General features: G+C 39.7%; 2 protein-coding genes across 3 annotated transcripts in view; both read left to right on the top strand.

Annotated features, from left to right (window-relative positions):
- Positions 1–318: 318 nt before the first annotated feature.
- LOC125773645 (heat shock protein beta-1) lies at positions 319–6,588 on the top strand. 2 transcript variants are annotated; one of them, XM_049444415.1, is made up of 4 exons: positions 319–925; positions 2,735–2,767; positions 5,081–5,162; positions 5,234–6,588. In XM_049444415.1, the coding sequence occupies exons 1-4, from the start codon at positions 741–743 to the stop codon at positions 5,528–5,530; spliced, it is 597 nt and encodes a 198-aa protein (XP_049300372.1). In that variant the 5' UTR covers positions 319–740; the 3' UTR covers positions 5,531–6,588. The 2 variants fall into 2 exon arrangements, with proteins under 2 accessions (XP_049300372.1, XP_049300373.1); XM_049444416.1 differs by lacking the exon at positions 2,735–2,767 and having other exon boundaries at positions 321–925.
- A 1,281-nt stretch (positions 6,589–7,869) lies between these two features.
- LOC125772515 (uncharacterized) overlaps positions 7,870–12,860 on the top strand; it is a 76,476-nt gene continuing 71,485 nt past the window's right edge. The window contains exons 1-2 of the mRNA XM_049444143.1: positions 7,870–7,960; positions 9,139–9,355. Of these exons, the coding sequence (XP_049300100.1) occupies positions 9,281–9,355 (75 nt within the window). The 5' untranslated portion in view covers positions 7,870–7,960; positions 9,139–9,280. The remainder of the gene's footprint in view (positions 7,961–9,138; positions 9,356–12,860) is intronic.

Below are 12,860 nucleotides of genomic sequence, written 5' to 3'. Positions count from 1 at the left end.
GTCACAACAAAAAGTCACAGCATTTGTAAATCTGACAGCAACAACCCTTTTGTAAACTCAAGGGCCAAACGTCATCGCGCGCACAGCGAAGTTTTTGGTAAAAGAGAGATTTTAATCATTTTCGGCATGAGTTCTTATGAAACGCATTTCTAGATTTGTTTTAAAATGATAGAAACATAAAATGAGAATAATTTTACAATAAAATAGAGACTAAAAATGGCTTTCTTAGCTGTTTATTCATCCAGATGGCGTTTGCGTTATTATACAAACAGAGCAGCAGCACGGAGCGTGCTGTCGTAATCCGAATAAATACTGACACAATACGGGGCGAGAACGTCAGTTACACAGTATTTTCGTTTCGTGCAGGACGACGCAGCCGCGCGGCGTAGAAAAGAAAAAAGCATTATTTTACTCCACTGCTTTACTAGTGTAAAAACAGTCTGCGTACTTACATCGGCCGAAACGAACCAAAAAACCCTTTTGCGCCATAACCCAGCAGTAGTGTGTTTATTTAGTTTTAATATTTCCTCCCCCCGTGTGTGTGTGTTTTTTTGTGGTGGTTTCTGCGTTCTGATTTGTTTTGTGCAACCCAGAATCCCAACCACCATCGGTTTTTTTTGTTGTTTGCGTTTCGTTCCGGGTGCTGCCGTCCAACTGTTGAATCACCACTGCTAATTTCGGCACGGTTTTCGCCACCGCTAATATCACAAAAATCAGCCAAATCCCCACCGGACATAATCATGGCCGATAACGTAAACAAACGCAACATCCCAATCAAACTCGGCGACTTCAGCGTGATTGATACGGAGTTTTCCAGCATTCGCGAACGGTTCGACTCGGAGATGAAGAAGATGGAGGAGGAGATGGCACGATTCCGCTCGGATCTTATGAACCGCGAACCAAACTTCTTCGAGACAACATCCAGGTATGTGTGTGTGTGTGTGTGTGGGATATTGGAGAAAAGAAAAAAAACGCGTACATTTCGTGGAGAAATGGTTAAAAAAAAAATTAGCGCAAAAGGTCAGTTGGTGCAGGAGAGCGGGAAATGTCGATTGGCGCCGACAGTTTGGCACCCCCGTTCCAGCCACCTTAAAGGGTGTTTTTTTTTGTTCGTTTGTCGTGTTCTCCTACACGATGGATGTTTTGTCTGCCCTCGGTCTTTCCCTTTTCGCGTGACCAGAACTGTGGAACCAGTGCCTGGTCCTATTTTTTTTTCAACAGGAGCTACGCGATTCCACAGCATAGACGTGTTTATATATAAATATATATTTATATAGAAATGCAAGAAATTGCGTGTGTTTGTGTGTGATATATGTACTATTTTCCACCGATCACAACTAGGGGGAAGGCACTGGCTTTTTAGAAGGTGTCGACCATGGCCAGAATCAACGATGGATCGCCACCAACCGTTTTGTCCGTCGTGCCGTTTTGCGTTGGCAGTGTTGATGAGTCATATGAGTCACAAGCGGCGTACATAGTTTAGGCCTTTCTTCCTTCTTTGGCGATACAAGGGCGGCCAGAGTTTCCTCCGTCAAGGTTTTCATGTGGTTAACGTAGCGCGCGCGAATGAAAAAAGGGAAGGGCATCGTCATACTTAACCCGCATACAGAGACACACACACAAAAATACGTACACATGCATAAAGCTCTAAGGCAACATCTTTAGGTCGCGTCTTGGCACCCGCCGCATACTACGTGCGGAGGAGGATATTAATAGATGATGAGGTGCAGGCTGAAATAAATATGGATATACGTGTGGTGCACGGAAGAAGAGGTCGAGTCGTTAAGGCGACTCCATGTCAAAGGAACGTTCTCGTTCGAAAACAGAAAAACCCCGAAATAACATTCAGGGTGACGGGGATGGTTATTTCAAGGCGGATACAAGACGACAGACAGAAGGAGAGGGGAGAAGAGGGAAAAAAATTGTACCACGAACAATCTTTTAGCCAAACCAGATGTATCCCAACTGTTGTTCGGATACAGTGTGCAATATTTTTATATTATAAAAATGCAAATGTTACGATAAAAAAAGGTATAATAAGACACACAAAGCATGCTTTAATATGTCTAAGAAAAGATCCGTACAAAAGGAAAGACATCAAAACAAACCGCAAACAGCGATTCAATTGAGGAAAAGAAAAAAAAAAGAATCGATTTAATTTATTCTGTATATAGAATTTTCGCTCAATAACAATTAACAAACGATTTGAACTAATTTGTTGCTTTCCTTTTTGTTGTTGTTGATCAACAAACGTACTTGCTTTCGCCCTTTAACACCGGGATTGTGTAAAAAAATTTTTGCGCCATTTTGTATTTTCTTTTTCTCGCGCGACAAAACGGCTAAATGCCAGGAACATGGATTAACATTCATCGTTACATTTGCCTTGCATCAAACATTAAAAAAAAAAAACAACCCATAAAGCAATAAAAAAAAACAAACTACCCGAAATAAAATCCCTTACTTAAAGAAATAACTGACCGTTCTGTTTTTTTCCTCCCCCCCCCCCCCCCCCCCCCCCCCTTTTCGCTTTTATCCCTTTTACCGCCGTCTTTCTCTCTCTCTTTCTTCCCTTTTTTTAACACGCAACGCAACATTAAACCACGGCCCACGGTTGCCTTTCCTTCGAATCGAACACCTTCTCTAACTGTTCGTTGGCATCCGTTTTTGTGTGTTTTGTTTTGTTTTGTTGTTTTTTTGGATGCCCACGAACCAAAAAAATTGCCACCGTGTGTAGCTTCTCCTCCAAGAAGGTTGCCACCTCGTCCAGGTATTTAAGATCCAAACCAAACTTACCCCATAATAGGACCATCTGTAAGCAAGTGGAAATGTGTTGCTTTTGCTCCCGTAACTAACAAAGCAACGATTAGCTAGCAAAGTTGCATGGTTTGTTTTAGTTGTAATTAAAAAAAAATTTTTTTTGCACGTTGCATGATTATTTAATGGTGAATTAGAATGTTTTTTTCTCCCTCAATATAATTAATTGTTACTATCAGGTTTAATTAAATTAATGTATCGCTTAATATCGCCGTTAGAATTGTTTTTATATTAAAACTGTTAAACATTTGCATTTTATGTTAGGGATTAAATAAATACACATATTATTTCATTTCACTGTGCACTCTTTTCACTCTCACCGATTTTAGATTGAAAATGGAATTAAAAAAAAAGAAAAAAAATATTATCGTTATCGCAAATTGATATTTTTGTGTCTTTCTTTGCATGAAGTAGTATTCCGGGCCGTAAAGATAACGATAACCTAATTGGCTTTTGTTTGAAAAATAAAAAAAGAAAGATTATTTTGTTAGTAAACACAAAAAAAACAATATTTCATTTTTCATACAAAAGAAAACACATTATGTAATTGCAACGATCAGGTTCGTCTGAGTCTAATATTTCTCCTAACACACATACACACCTATACAATGCACACACGGACCGCACCGGACGACTGTATGCACATCAAACAAGAACACTTACCCCGGGGGTGGGTATTGCTGATGATGTCACACCTCACCGAGAAGTCCAATGCTCAAGCTCACGATCCGACCGTGGGCGAATGAAACTTCCATCCGCCGTGTTTTATCACCTTATGCGTTCATCGGTCCGAGGGCCTTATACTTGTTTGCATACCTACGGTGTTTTTACCCGTTTGTTGCTTGATTGCTTTGCATTTCATCCCATATATGGCAACCCGAAAACCAGCTCAACATTGAAATAGATCGAATAGATCACATACGTAGCAGCGTGTGACGACGTCGGCGTGATGTCATGAACACACAAAAATCGTCACCGTCTTAAGCCAACGCAGTGCGTGGTACGCCCACTAACCAGCAACTGGATTGCCTACAGCTTTTCAGCAAAAGTTGAGGGTGTTGAGCACTTGTTGTGCTGATTAAACATTGACTCACCGATCGTTCATTGAGAAACCTCACTGTTTTATGGAATAAATAAACGATCACCTACTACGCGCCATTAATGCGCATTAGACTCAGAAAAGAAACAATAAGAGTTTTCATTTAAAACCAATCAAACGTAAATATGTTTCGTAAACAATTTCATACTTTATTATTGCTTCTCAGTCGAAAGATACCAAAAAAAAAACAAACAAAGTGTAGAGTTTCATACAAAAAAAAACATTTTCAACGTTATTACTATTGCAGTAGAACATCGATTATCCGGGGTGCTCGGGACCGGACTGATGCCGGTTAATCGATTTCTACGGATAATAGTCCCTTAAATATATCTAGATAAAGCGTATATAGTATCTATATACTGTACTATGATAGTCCTTTTAATATTAAAAATGATTCTGGATCAAGCAAATTGTTATCAAATAACAATTAAAATTTAGAATGTACAATAAAATAATTTCTATAAATAATATATAGATTTATTTATTAATCAAAATTACATCAGTACAAATGTTCACCAGGGTTGAACAGCTGTCAATTTTGGACGCACGGTTAATCCACACCCGAATAATCGACGTTCTACTGTACTTACTATTATAGCAAATCACACGTGGTTTTGAAATTCCTTATTGATTATAATGCTGCTAGTAATATTTAATATTTCTTAAGATTTTTTTTTTATCATGTTCATATCAGCTAATATTCACCAAAACGCTATGGGTTATATTGTAATAATAGTAATAATGGTGAATTCTGTATTTTTTATCGCATGCTTACTATAAAAATATTAGTACAACACAGTAATAACACGCAGCCAGGGTAGGGAAACATCTTAGTCGTTTAGTGTCCATAATCCAACTCTCTCGTCCATTTCGTTCTATTATTCTATTTTTATTTTTTCATTCACAAAACCACACACGCACACACATTCTACTCTGTAAGAGGTTACGTGTGGGTGATGTGGTTTGGTTTCCTTTGTAAGTTATTTAGCATGCGAGTATCGTTCTGTCATGTTATAGTTAAAGTTTCACCTTTTCTAGCGATACTGTTCCAATTATGAAACGGGATCTTCCTCCCATTTAAGATTCTCTGCATGCTTCCCGATGTTTATTGTCACTAAAAAAAAACTAATGATACGATTTCGTTTACCTTTCCCACTTCATTTCTAGCTCGACCACCTCAAACGCCGCTACCTCAATGAAGCTCCCACAATCTCAGAGCGGTTCGGACATTTGCTCGCCGCTGATTCAGGTAAGGGTTGTCAAAGCAGCGGCAAGAAGAATGTGGTTGATGATTAATATTTATTAATGCTTTCACCGTAGGATGATGGTGACGGTAAGGTGCTGAAGCTGCGCTTCGACGTTAGCCAGTACGCACCGGAAGAGATCGTCGTCAAAACAGTCGACAACAAGCTGCTGGTACATGCGGAGCACGTGGAAAAATCCGACACCAAATCGGTGTACCGGGAATATAATCGTGAATTTATGCTGCCGAAAGGATGCCTACCGGAGAACATTAAGTCGTCACTCAGCAAGGACGGTGTGCTGACGGTGGACGCACCAATTCAACCGGAGGCCCTGCTCGGCGGTGAAACGATGGTACCGATCGCACACAACTAATCGTCGAAACGGTGTTCGTAATCGCGCTAATTCAGACCCCCCCCCCCCGGCCCAAAAACCACCAATTTTTTCGACTGCCCCGTGACTAACCGCGGATGCCCACTCAAACCTAGTCGAAGGGTGAACGCGATGCGACAATGGCAACAGGTGCGGCGCGGGCGAGGGTGAAAGGGCGATCAATTTTCCCGCGATTTGCTTTTGTGACGCGTGACACAGCATTTTGCTACAAAAAGCCATTTAATTTAATTGTCTCCTGTTTACTGTATAAATTCATTGCGCTAACCTACACCACCTTACTGAAAATGGGATTTTAAAATTGTGTCGATACAGTAAAATATTTATACTCGAACATCCCGTTTCGATGGTATGATATTATAAACTGGTGCTGGTGGTAGAGAGAGAGAGGTGCAATGCAGGTTTTTAGTTTTGCTTACTGACAAATTGCCCACATATATGTAACAAGGCTTTGAAACCATTTATAGCAAAAAAATGGTACATAATTGGATAATTAGCGTGTTTTTCGCGTATTTTCTTTGTGGTAATACAACCTCGAAGATCTTTACTTGCTAAATGGGTGGCTTTCTTTGACACTTGTATTTTACCCCTTAGTCTGGATAGTCAGTACTGGGAAGCAGATCGCTAGTACATTAGAAACTGACACGGCCACTATAAACGCCGCAAAGCCCATGCAGCATAATCTGCTCCCACCAACACAGCGAAATGATATTTGAATAACAGCTATTACGAAAACTAGTACAACTTGTGCTGCTAAAACGCAAGACGATCGTTTTTTTAATGTATTACCGCGCTTGCAATCAATTAAATGTTTCACTCTACGCAACAATCGAAAACTACTTTTTAATTATAAATGCTTTTAAAATTATGCAAAACATTGCTTTTTCTAGAGATGTTTTCGCTATAGCAATAGTTGTTTTTTTTGGTTTGGAGGTGTTTTGTTTTTTTCTTCTTCTCTTCTCTATTATATTTCTGTAATCGCAAAGATATTTCGCTTTAATAAACGTGCGAATCGCTATTAACACATCACAGTTTTATTGTAATATTTGTCTTTGATTTGTTTTTGTCTCTTGTATGATGATAATAATTAAAATAAAAAAATTGTAATGAAAAAAAATCACATTGGAATACAATAGCACATATATGAGAGAAGAATAAAAATGTTACTCGGATACATGCTATAATTGTTATAGCACGAAACCAAAAACTATAACGCTAAGGAGGTGCGCGAACAGTCGCATTGGAGCATCGTAACGAAGCGGTTGTACACTAATGAACTCAAAATAAAGCACTGAATTTACCTAACTCACCTATATTCCTACATAAATATTTATAAAAAAAATTAATGAAAAAAAAATCGCTCGCGTAGCTTCAAATATTGCCAATCACATTCGATAGTGTTAGGTTATTTAAAAAAAAAATCAAATAATTAATCAATTGTGGGTTCTACACTGGACACTTTGTGTGAGATTAAGTTAGCGTTTTATTTCTACAACGTCGTTAGTTTCTAGATCTCTATCGGATGCGGTCGGATCCCGACGAAGCACGTTCTACTCACGCGTTCGCTTTCGTGCCTTACGACAGTTAACCAACCGATTGTGTGTGTGTGTTTTTTTTGCGAACATTTTGACCTACTAAATAAAGAGTCGAAAATTAAACAATATAAAATGACATCCAAAGGGCCTGCAGGGCCTGCAGCAATAAATCCAAACTACAGTTTTTCCCCTCGCCTAAGGTAAAAAATGGCCCCAAGCCAGATATGAAAAGACATTGACACTGTCACACCTATTGTGTACTACAAATGTGTGACATAATTGGCCATAAAAAAAAACAAACACACACAACATGGCAAAGCAGAAAACATCTAATTTAATAATGTCTAGAGAATAAACTTAAATTACAAAATTAAGTGATTGGACCGAAGAATGGAAGGCACTGCGAGTAACAACAACAGTGATTACGGTGCTAATTTATCTTTTAGAAATTTCGATATTATGCCAGCAGCAACGTTGGACGTTCTAGGGCGCGCACAAGGGTCGAAACATTCGCAACGTTCTTATTGCTCCCAAGGACAGCGAGCTGCTTTGCTCGCACACCCACGCCGCCTAGTACATCAGTGTGCGCGCGGTGCAACAAATACCAAAAACCCGCTTATGTTCGAAACTTCGGCCGACAGCGTTCGGGTTTCGTGTCGGGAAGCCGAACGCCGCTCCGGAGCACTGCAGAAACGGCTTCGCCGTTTGGTATAGTATAGCGCCAGAAAAGGAAAAAAGGACCGTCCGGTACGTCGTTACGTCGTTAAAGGACATCACTCTATCGGCACATTCGGTACGGTACAGAGCATTTCGCTCCTGCTTAGTGTTCACAGTGCTAGTCCAACCACGGTGGTGCGCTGACGTTGGTACGCTGACGGTGGTAAGCAACTGTGTGCTTGTGCGTGTGCGTTAGTCTCAGTTTAGTGACGGTTCTGGAGCAGAAAAAAATACACGGTTTTCAGTTCAGATATTCAGCAAACCACACCGACCGGTGTTTTTCAAGCAGTTCCGGCGTGCATCATTTCGCATATCCACTCCAAAGCGATTCAATTCAATACACCAATCAACCATTTTTAGGCGGCAATTCTTGCTAGTGACCCTGTTCTAAACACAAAAGCGTGTTGCATTATCAAAATAAGAAGACTACTTAAATACAAAAGCAGCGATAACTCGTCACTTGTATCTTAAGCCGCTGTAGCAATCGTTTGATTCGGTTAGAACTGGGACCACTGTGTGTATGGGGAAGTTGTTGCTTTTGGAACAAACATTTATTTTACGGTGCAAAACTGTTGCAATGGTTGATACTTTATGCCACGGTACTAAATTCTATTTACTGCTGGAATATATAGTTTTGCACTTCGCTCACCCGTTTCGGATAACCATCCAGTTGTGGAAGATTGGATCGGTTTGCCGACTACAAAACCATTGCCTCGTTTTGCCGTTTTGCTTTTATGTTTACTTTTTCTGGCCGCTTTCCCTTCGCTGCTTGTCCTTTTCGGTTGTTTCCGGTTTCAGTGCGCTTTTTTTTTTGCTTTTACGTGAGCAAGTTGAATGAATGGATGATGAAGCGACGAAAACAGGATGTGGTTGATTGGAAGAACCATTTCATTGTAAGCCTGTCGTACTTCCTGCTTTTGAGGTACTGGTTCCGAGGTTACGGTGGGAGGTTTTTTTTCTTCTTTTCTTTATGTTCTGCCCTCTCGCCGGAACAGATATCATTCATTACATGGTCTAGGTGTAGCCGCTTTTGTGTCTTTGTGGAAAATGTGGAACGTGCAAGATAAAAAGAACAGACTGATTGTAGATAGGAGGTGGTAAAGAAAGAAAAAAAGGTCAAAGCAATGGTTTCCCGATGGAATTGCTACTGTGTGTGTTTTGCTGCGAAAGGATAAGCATGCTAGTTATGGGCCAGGCTAGAAAAGCGAATCTATCCTTTAAGCACCGCCAAGCGGAGAAGATTGCAATGAAATAGCTTTTTTTTGTTGAGTTTGTCACTTGTAGGACTCATTTGTTGGATTTCTTTTTTTTTATTTATTTTTTATATTCCACATATTTCAGATTAAAATAAAATAGTTCGCTGTTTGTAAACAAAAGATCTTACAAAAAGACAGTAAATTGTAAATAACGTGCAAATAGTAAATTCGTGTGGTAAAGACGTTTGCAGTATAGGTACTGTTTGCTACAGTATTCTACAGTAATCATGCCTAAGTTACTCTGGGGTTTCATTTTCGTGATCGTCACCGTTGGTTGCATCGATTTGGCTGAGTCACGGGCGGTAAGTAGATTCAAATTAGATCAATAATGTTATTTAAAATGCATTCTTCAAGCTGTCTCAGAATGATCATTTTGCGATGTAAATGCGAAATATTTAATTTAACACTAGAACGACCAGACCAGTCATTTTGACTGAAACGCTTCATTTTCGTCACATTATTTTTTTTTTGGGGTTAAACAATCCTAAGGTAGTTCAAAACATGAGTATTACGTATATATTCTATAGTACGATCACTAATAAATAATAAAATATATTCAAACTCTTTGAAATTGTTTAAAAATTAACCGCAAACGAAAAACGCTTAAAACGCTTCATTTTGCTAGTGTTGAATCATATTTAGTATATTAACTTTTTACTATTTTATACGAATTATAGCAAAGGTTCTAAGTAATTTTGTTTTCTAATAATCAATATTTAAAGACTGAAAAGAACGGCCGTATCGTGTATGTGATAAAGCTCACCGGTTCCACACGATAGGAACGGGTATAAAATCTCATTCCGATCGTCCCTCTGATATTTTTTTTCTACTTTTTTTTGACAGAAAAGTTCTGTACTAAGTTCGATTTTGCTAAAATATGATCGAATTTTAACTTATGTTTCCATACATAAATTACTTACTTTCTGCCTCCACTCGATTACTCCATGTTTACCAGCAATGGATATAAAACTAAAAGTTGTTCTCCCTTCTTTTTTCTGGTTTTTACTCCACCCCACCGAGGGGCCATTTTTCATGCGATCGCCAAATGCTGCAAAGAAGGCAGCATAAAAAGTCGCAGGTGAAAAGATTCGCACCATCCGGCGGGAGTTACCGCGGGGAACGGTTTCTTGTGTCAATTTTCCCACCCGTTCGGGTTTTAGTAACATCTTCGATCGTGGATTGGTACGGTGGATGTAGAACTTTTTTGTTGCTTCTTTATGATTTGCTATGGTAAAGTAGCGAAAAAAAAGTTCCTGTAGCAAGTAATCGCCACCGGTGACGATGGACGATACTAGGGCTAGGTTTTCTACGCGGGGTGGAGGAGAGAGAGAGAGAGTTTGGGGATTTGTTTGGGGCTAACTAACGTTCTAAGGAATAGTAGATGAAGGGTGCTCCATCACACACCTATTGCGCCATAACGTTTTCACTGGGAAGCTTTCCGTTTTTCCGAAAAACGGGCGTAAAAGATTGGAAAGATTAAAACAGAGCCCGAACGGTATTTACGACCTTCGAGGTTACGGTACCAACGGGTAGAACCACCAAGATCTTTTCTCCAATAAATGTTTCTTAATGCTGCTCACGTACACATGCACATACCCAGACACACAGTAGCGTTTCGTGGTTTCTGACATCTTTTTTTTTAAATGCTCCTTTTCGCTCTAGCTTTTTCAGGTTCGTGTCAGGAATCGACGCAGATCGATCTTTTTTAGGGTTGTGTAGGTGTGTATGTATGTCTGTGTGTTAGATTATGAAGTTAGTCCGGTCGTATGGTATCCTTTAGGGCAATAAACAATTTATATTTCAGTAGCGTTTGGATTACCTATCCAACCTTTTCCCGGCACAGCGAAAAACCCCGACCTAGCGTCCCGAGAAATGTTTTCGGAAACAAGGGACAGCGAGTTATCTCACCCTTTTTGCCCCCCAACCCCACCCCCCTTTGGTTCGATCAGGTTGCCCGAAACGGCTAAAGCAAATAATTCAGAAATTTGGTTTTATTTATCAATGTTTTATTTAGTTTTGCGTTCGCAGACCAGCACAAGCATCTTTTGCTACTTCTCTCTCTTTCTCTCTGACAGATAGAACAAGCATAGTGACAAATACCGTAACCTTTTTGGACCATAACCTTTGCTTGCATACTAAAGACAAGACTAAAGAGTTTGAGTGTTGTTTGGTGCGAGGATTTAAAATGGATTAAAATGCTTTTATCCTACCCGATATGCCGTGAATCTCAACTCAAATTTGTTTGGCCATATTTTTTTTATTATTTGGAGTTCGCTTTTTTGTGACAAACTGTAAAACTCTGATCTCCATGTCGAGGGTTTCACACGTATCGCAGAGACCGACGGATTGTGTGTTTACACCGTGTGGTACCGATGGCTTCGATAATTGATAAGCGCTGCAGTTGTGGTTATTTCATTGTTGTGTCTTGGAATTCAATATTAGTTAATAGGGTTACGGCATTGCGGTAAATCTCTTTGCTTCGAAAGACGTTAAGGTCCCTGGAACGATTTGTTCGTAATCGCCCACTGACCCTGAGTTCACTGTGGGCATCAGATTTATTTAGTTTGTCCGGCCTGGCTGAACGGTGTTTGTGTGCGGCTGTATTGATTTATTGTATTAGTTAGGGTTATGTACACTATTCGCTAGAGAATGGAAGTTATGGATTATTATTTCTTGCTCGGTCGACGGGCCGGGCCAAATTCGAGCGGGGCGTGACTGTTCGCTACTTCGGAAATGTTATTAAATTTATTTAGCGCCCTTTTTAACAATATCTGTGAAGTGTATAAATTCTTATTCTGTTTTGAAAGCTTAGGAAAATAGGTATTTTTTATATTAAATATAAAACAATTTCGCAATGAGTTACAAATTGTTCTATAGCTTAATTTGACGGTGCACATTGGGCATTTGCCGGGATGAAATTAAAAAAACAACCTTCAATTAATGGTAAACCTAACAAGGTTTTTTAATCTATAGGATTAAACTAAGAAAATTACAAAAAATCAAGTCTCTAACTAATCTAGTTTCTGAGAACGAGGCTGTCAAAGTTAAGATTTGTGAAAAAAAATGATGTTTCTAAACTTTGACTTGAAATCATTCTGGGAGTTTTGTCGAGTTGCGTCGTCTCATTAGTATCATATAATAGTTTAACATGGATACTGTCATTTGGAGAAGAGATATTGTGCAAAAGTATGCGTACGCGATTTTTATGACAGTTTTTTCAAACTAACTTTTTTTTTAGTATAAAGTACTGGGCGCCTCCATAAGATAAATGTTGGTATGTACAGTGGATGAATCGGAATACATTTGTCATTTTCTTTTGCATCGTCTTTCCTTTTGATTGTTTTCCAAAGGCTATGACTGTGATAGAGTCGGACTCGGGAGCAGAGTATCAGTTGACGGCGACGATCTCGAGGTGGTAGAGGAGTTCTGCTATCTTGGTACGATCGTAACTTCATGGAAATCTTGTCTACTATAGACTCCTCAAATTCCTGCGATTCAGAAGGCTCTAGCAACACAAGAAATGCACGATATATTGTACATTGATACATCTGGTTGTCCTCGGGTACGAGTCTTGAACAATGCTACGAGTCCTTGAGGACCGCAATGCACTCACCCGGACTCAGATGCCGGACTCAACCCTCAGACCCTATCAGGAAGGTGCTCCTCAGCGACTCGTTCTTCAAAAGAGGCGTAGAGGAGCATATCGAGCTTGTTCGATGGATCAGGTGGAGTCGAACCTGAGATCGGATGCAGCCGTGGATGGAGGACTTTAGCCTTAGACCGAGCTTCCTGGAAACGGATTGGCTA

This window comes from Anopheles funestus, chromosome X, assembly GCF_943734845.2.
Source record: "Anopheles funestus chromosome X, idAnoFuneDA-416_04, whole genome shotgun sequence".
Taxonomy (NCBI): Eukaryota; Metazoa; Arthropoda; class Insecta; order Diptera; family Culicidae; genus Anopheles; species Anopheles funestus.
This window is presented reverse-complemented; position numbering and strand designations above follow the sequence as displayed.

Coding starts and splice junctions, on each gene's coding strand:
- LOC125773645 (XM_049444415.1), top strand. CDS start 741: ATGGCCGATAACGTAAACAAACGCAACATCCCAATCAAACTCGGCGAC. Junction 926..2,734: donor TTCTTCGAGACAACATCCAG/GTATGTGTGTGT, acceptor CACCGTGTGTAG/CTTCTCCTCCAAGAAGGTTG. Junction 5,163..5,233: donor TTTGCTCGCCGCTGATTCAG/GTAAGGGTTGTC, acceptor CTTTCACCGTAG/GATGATGGTGACGGTAAGGT.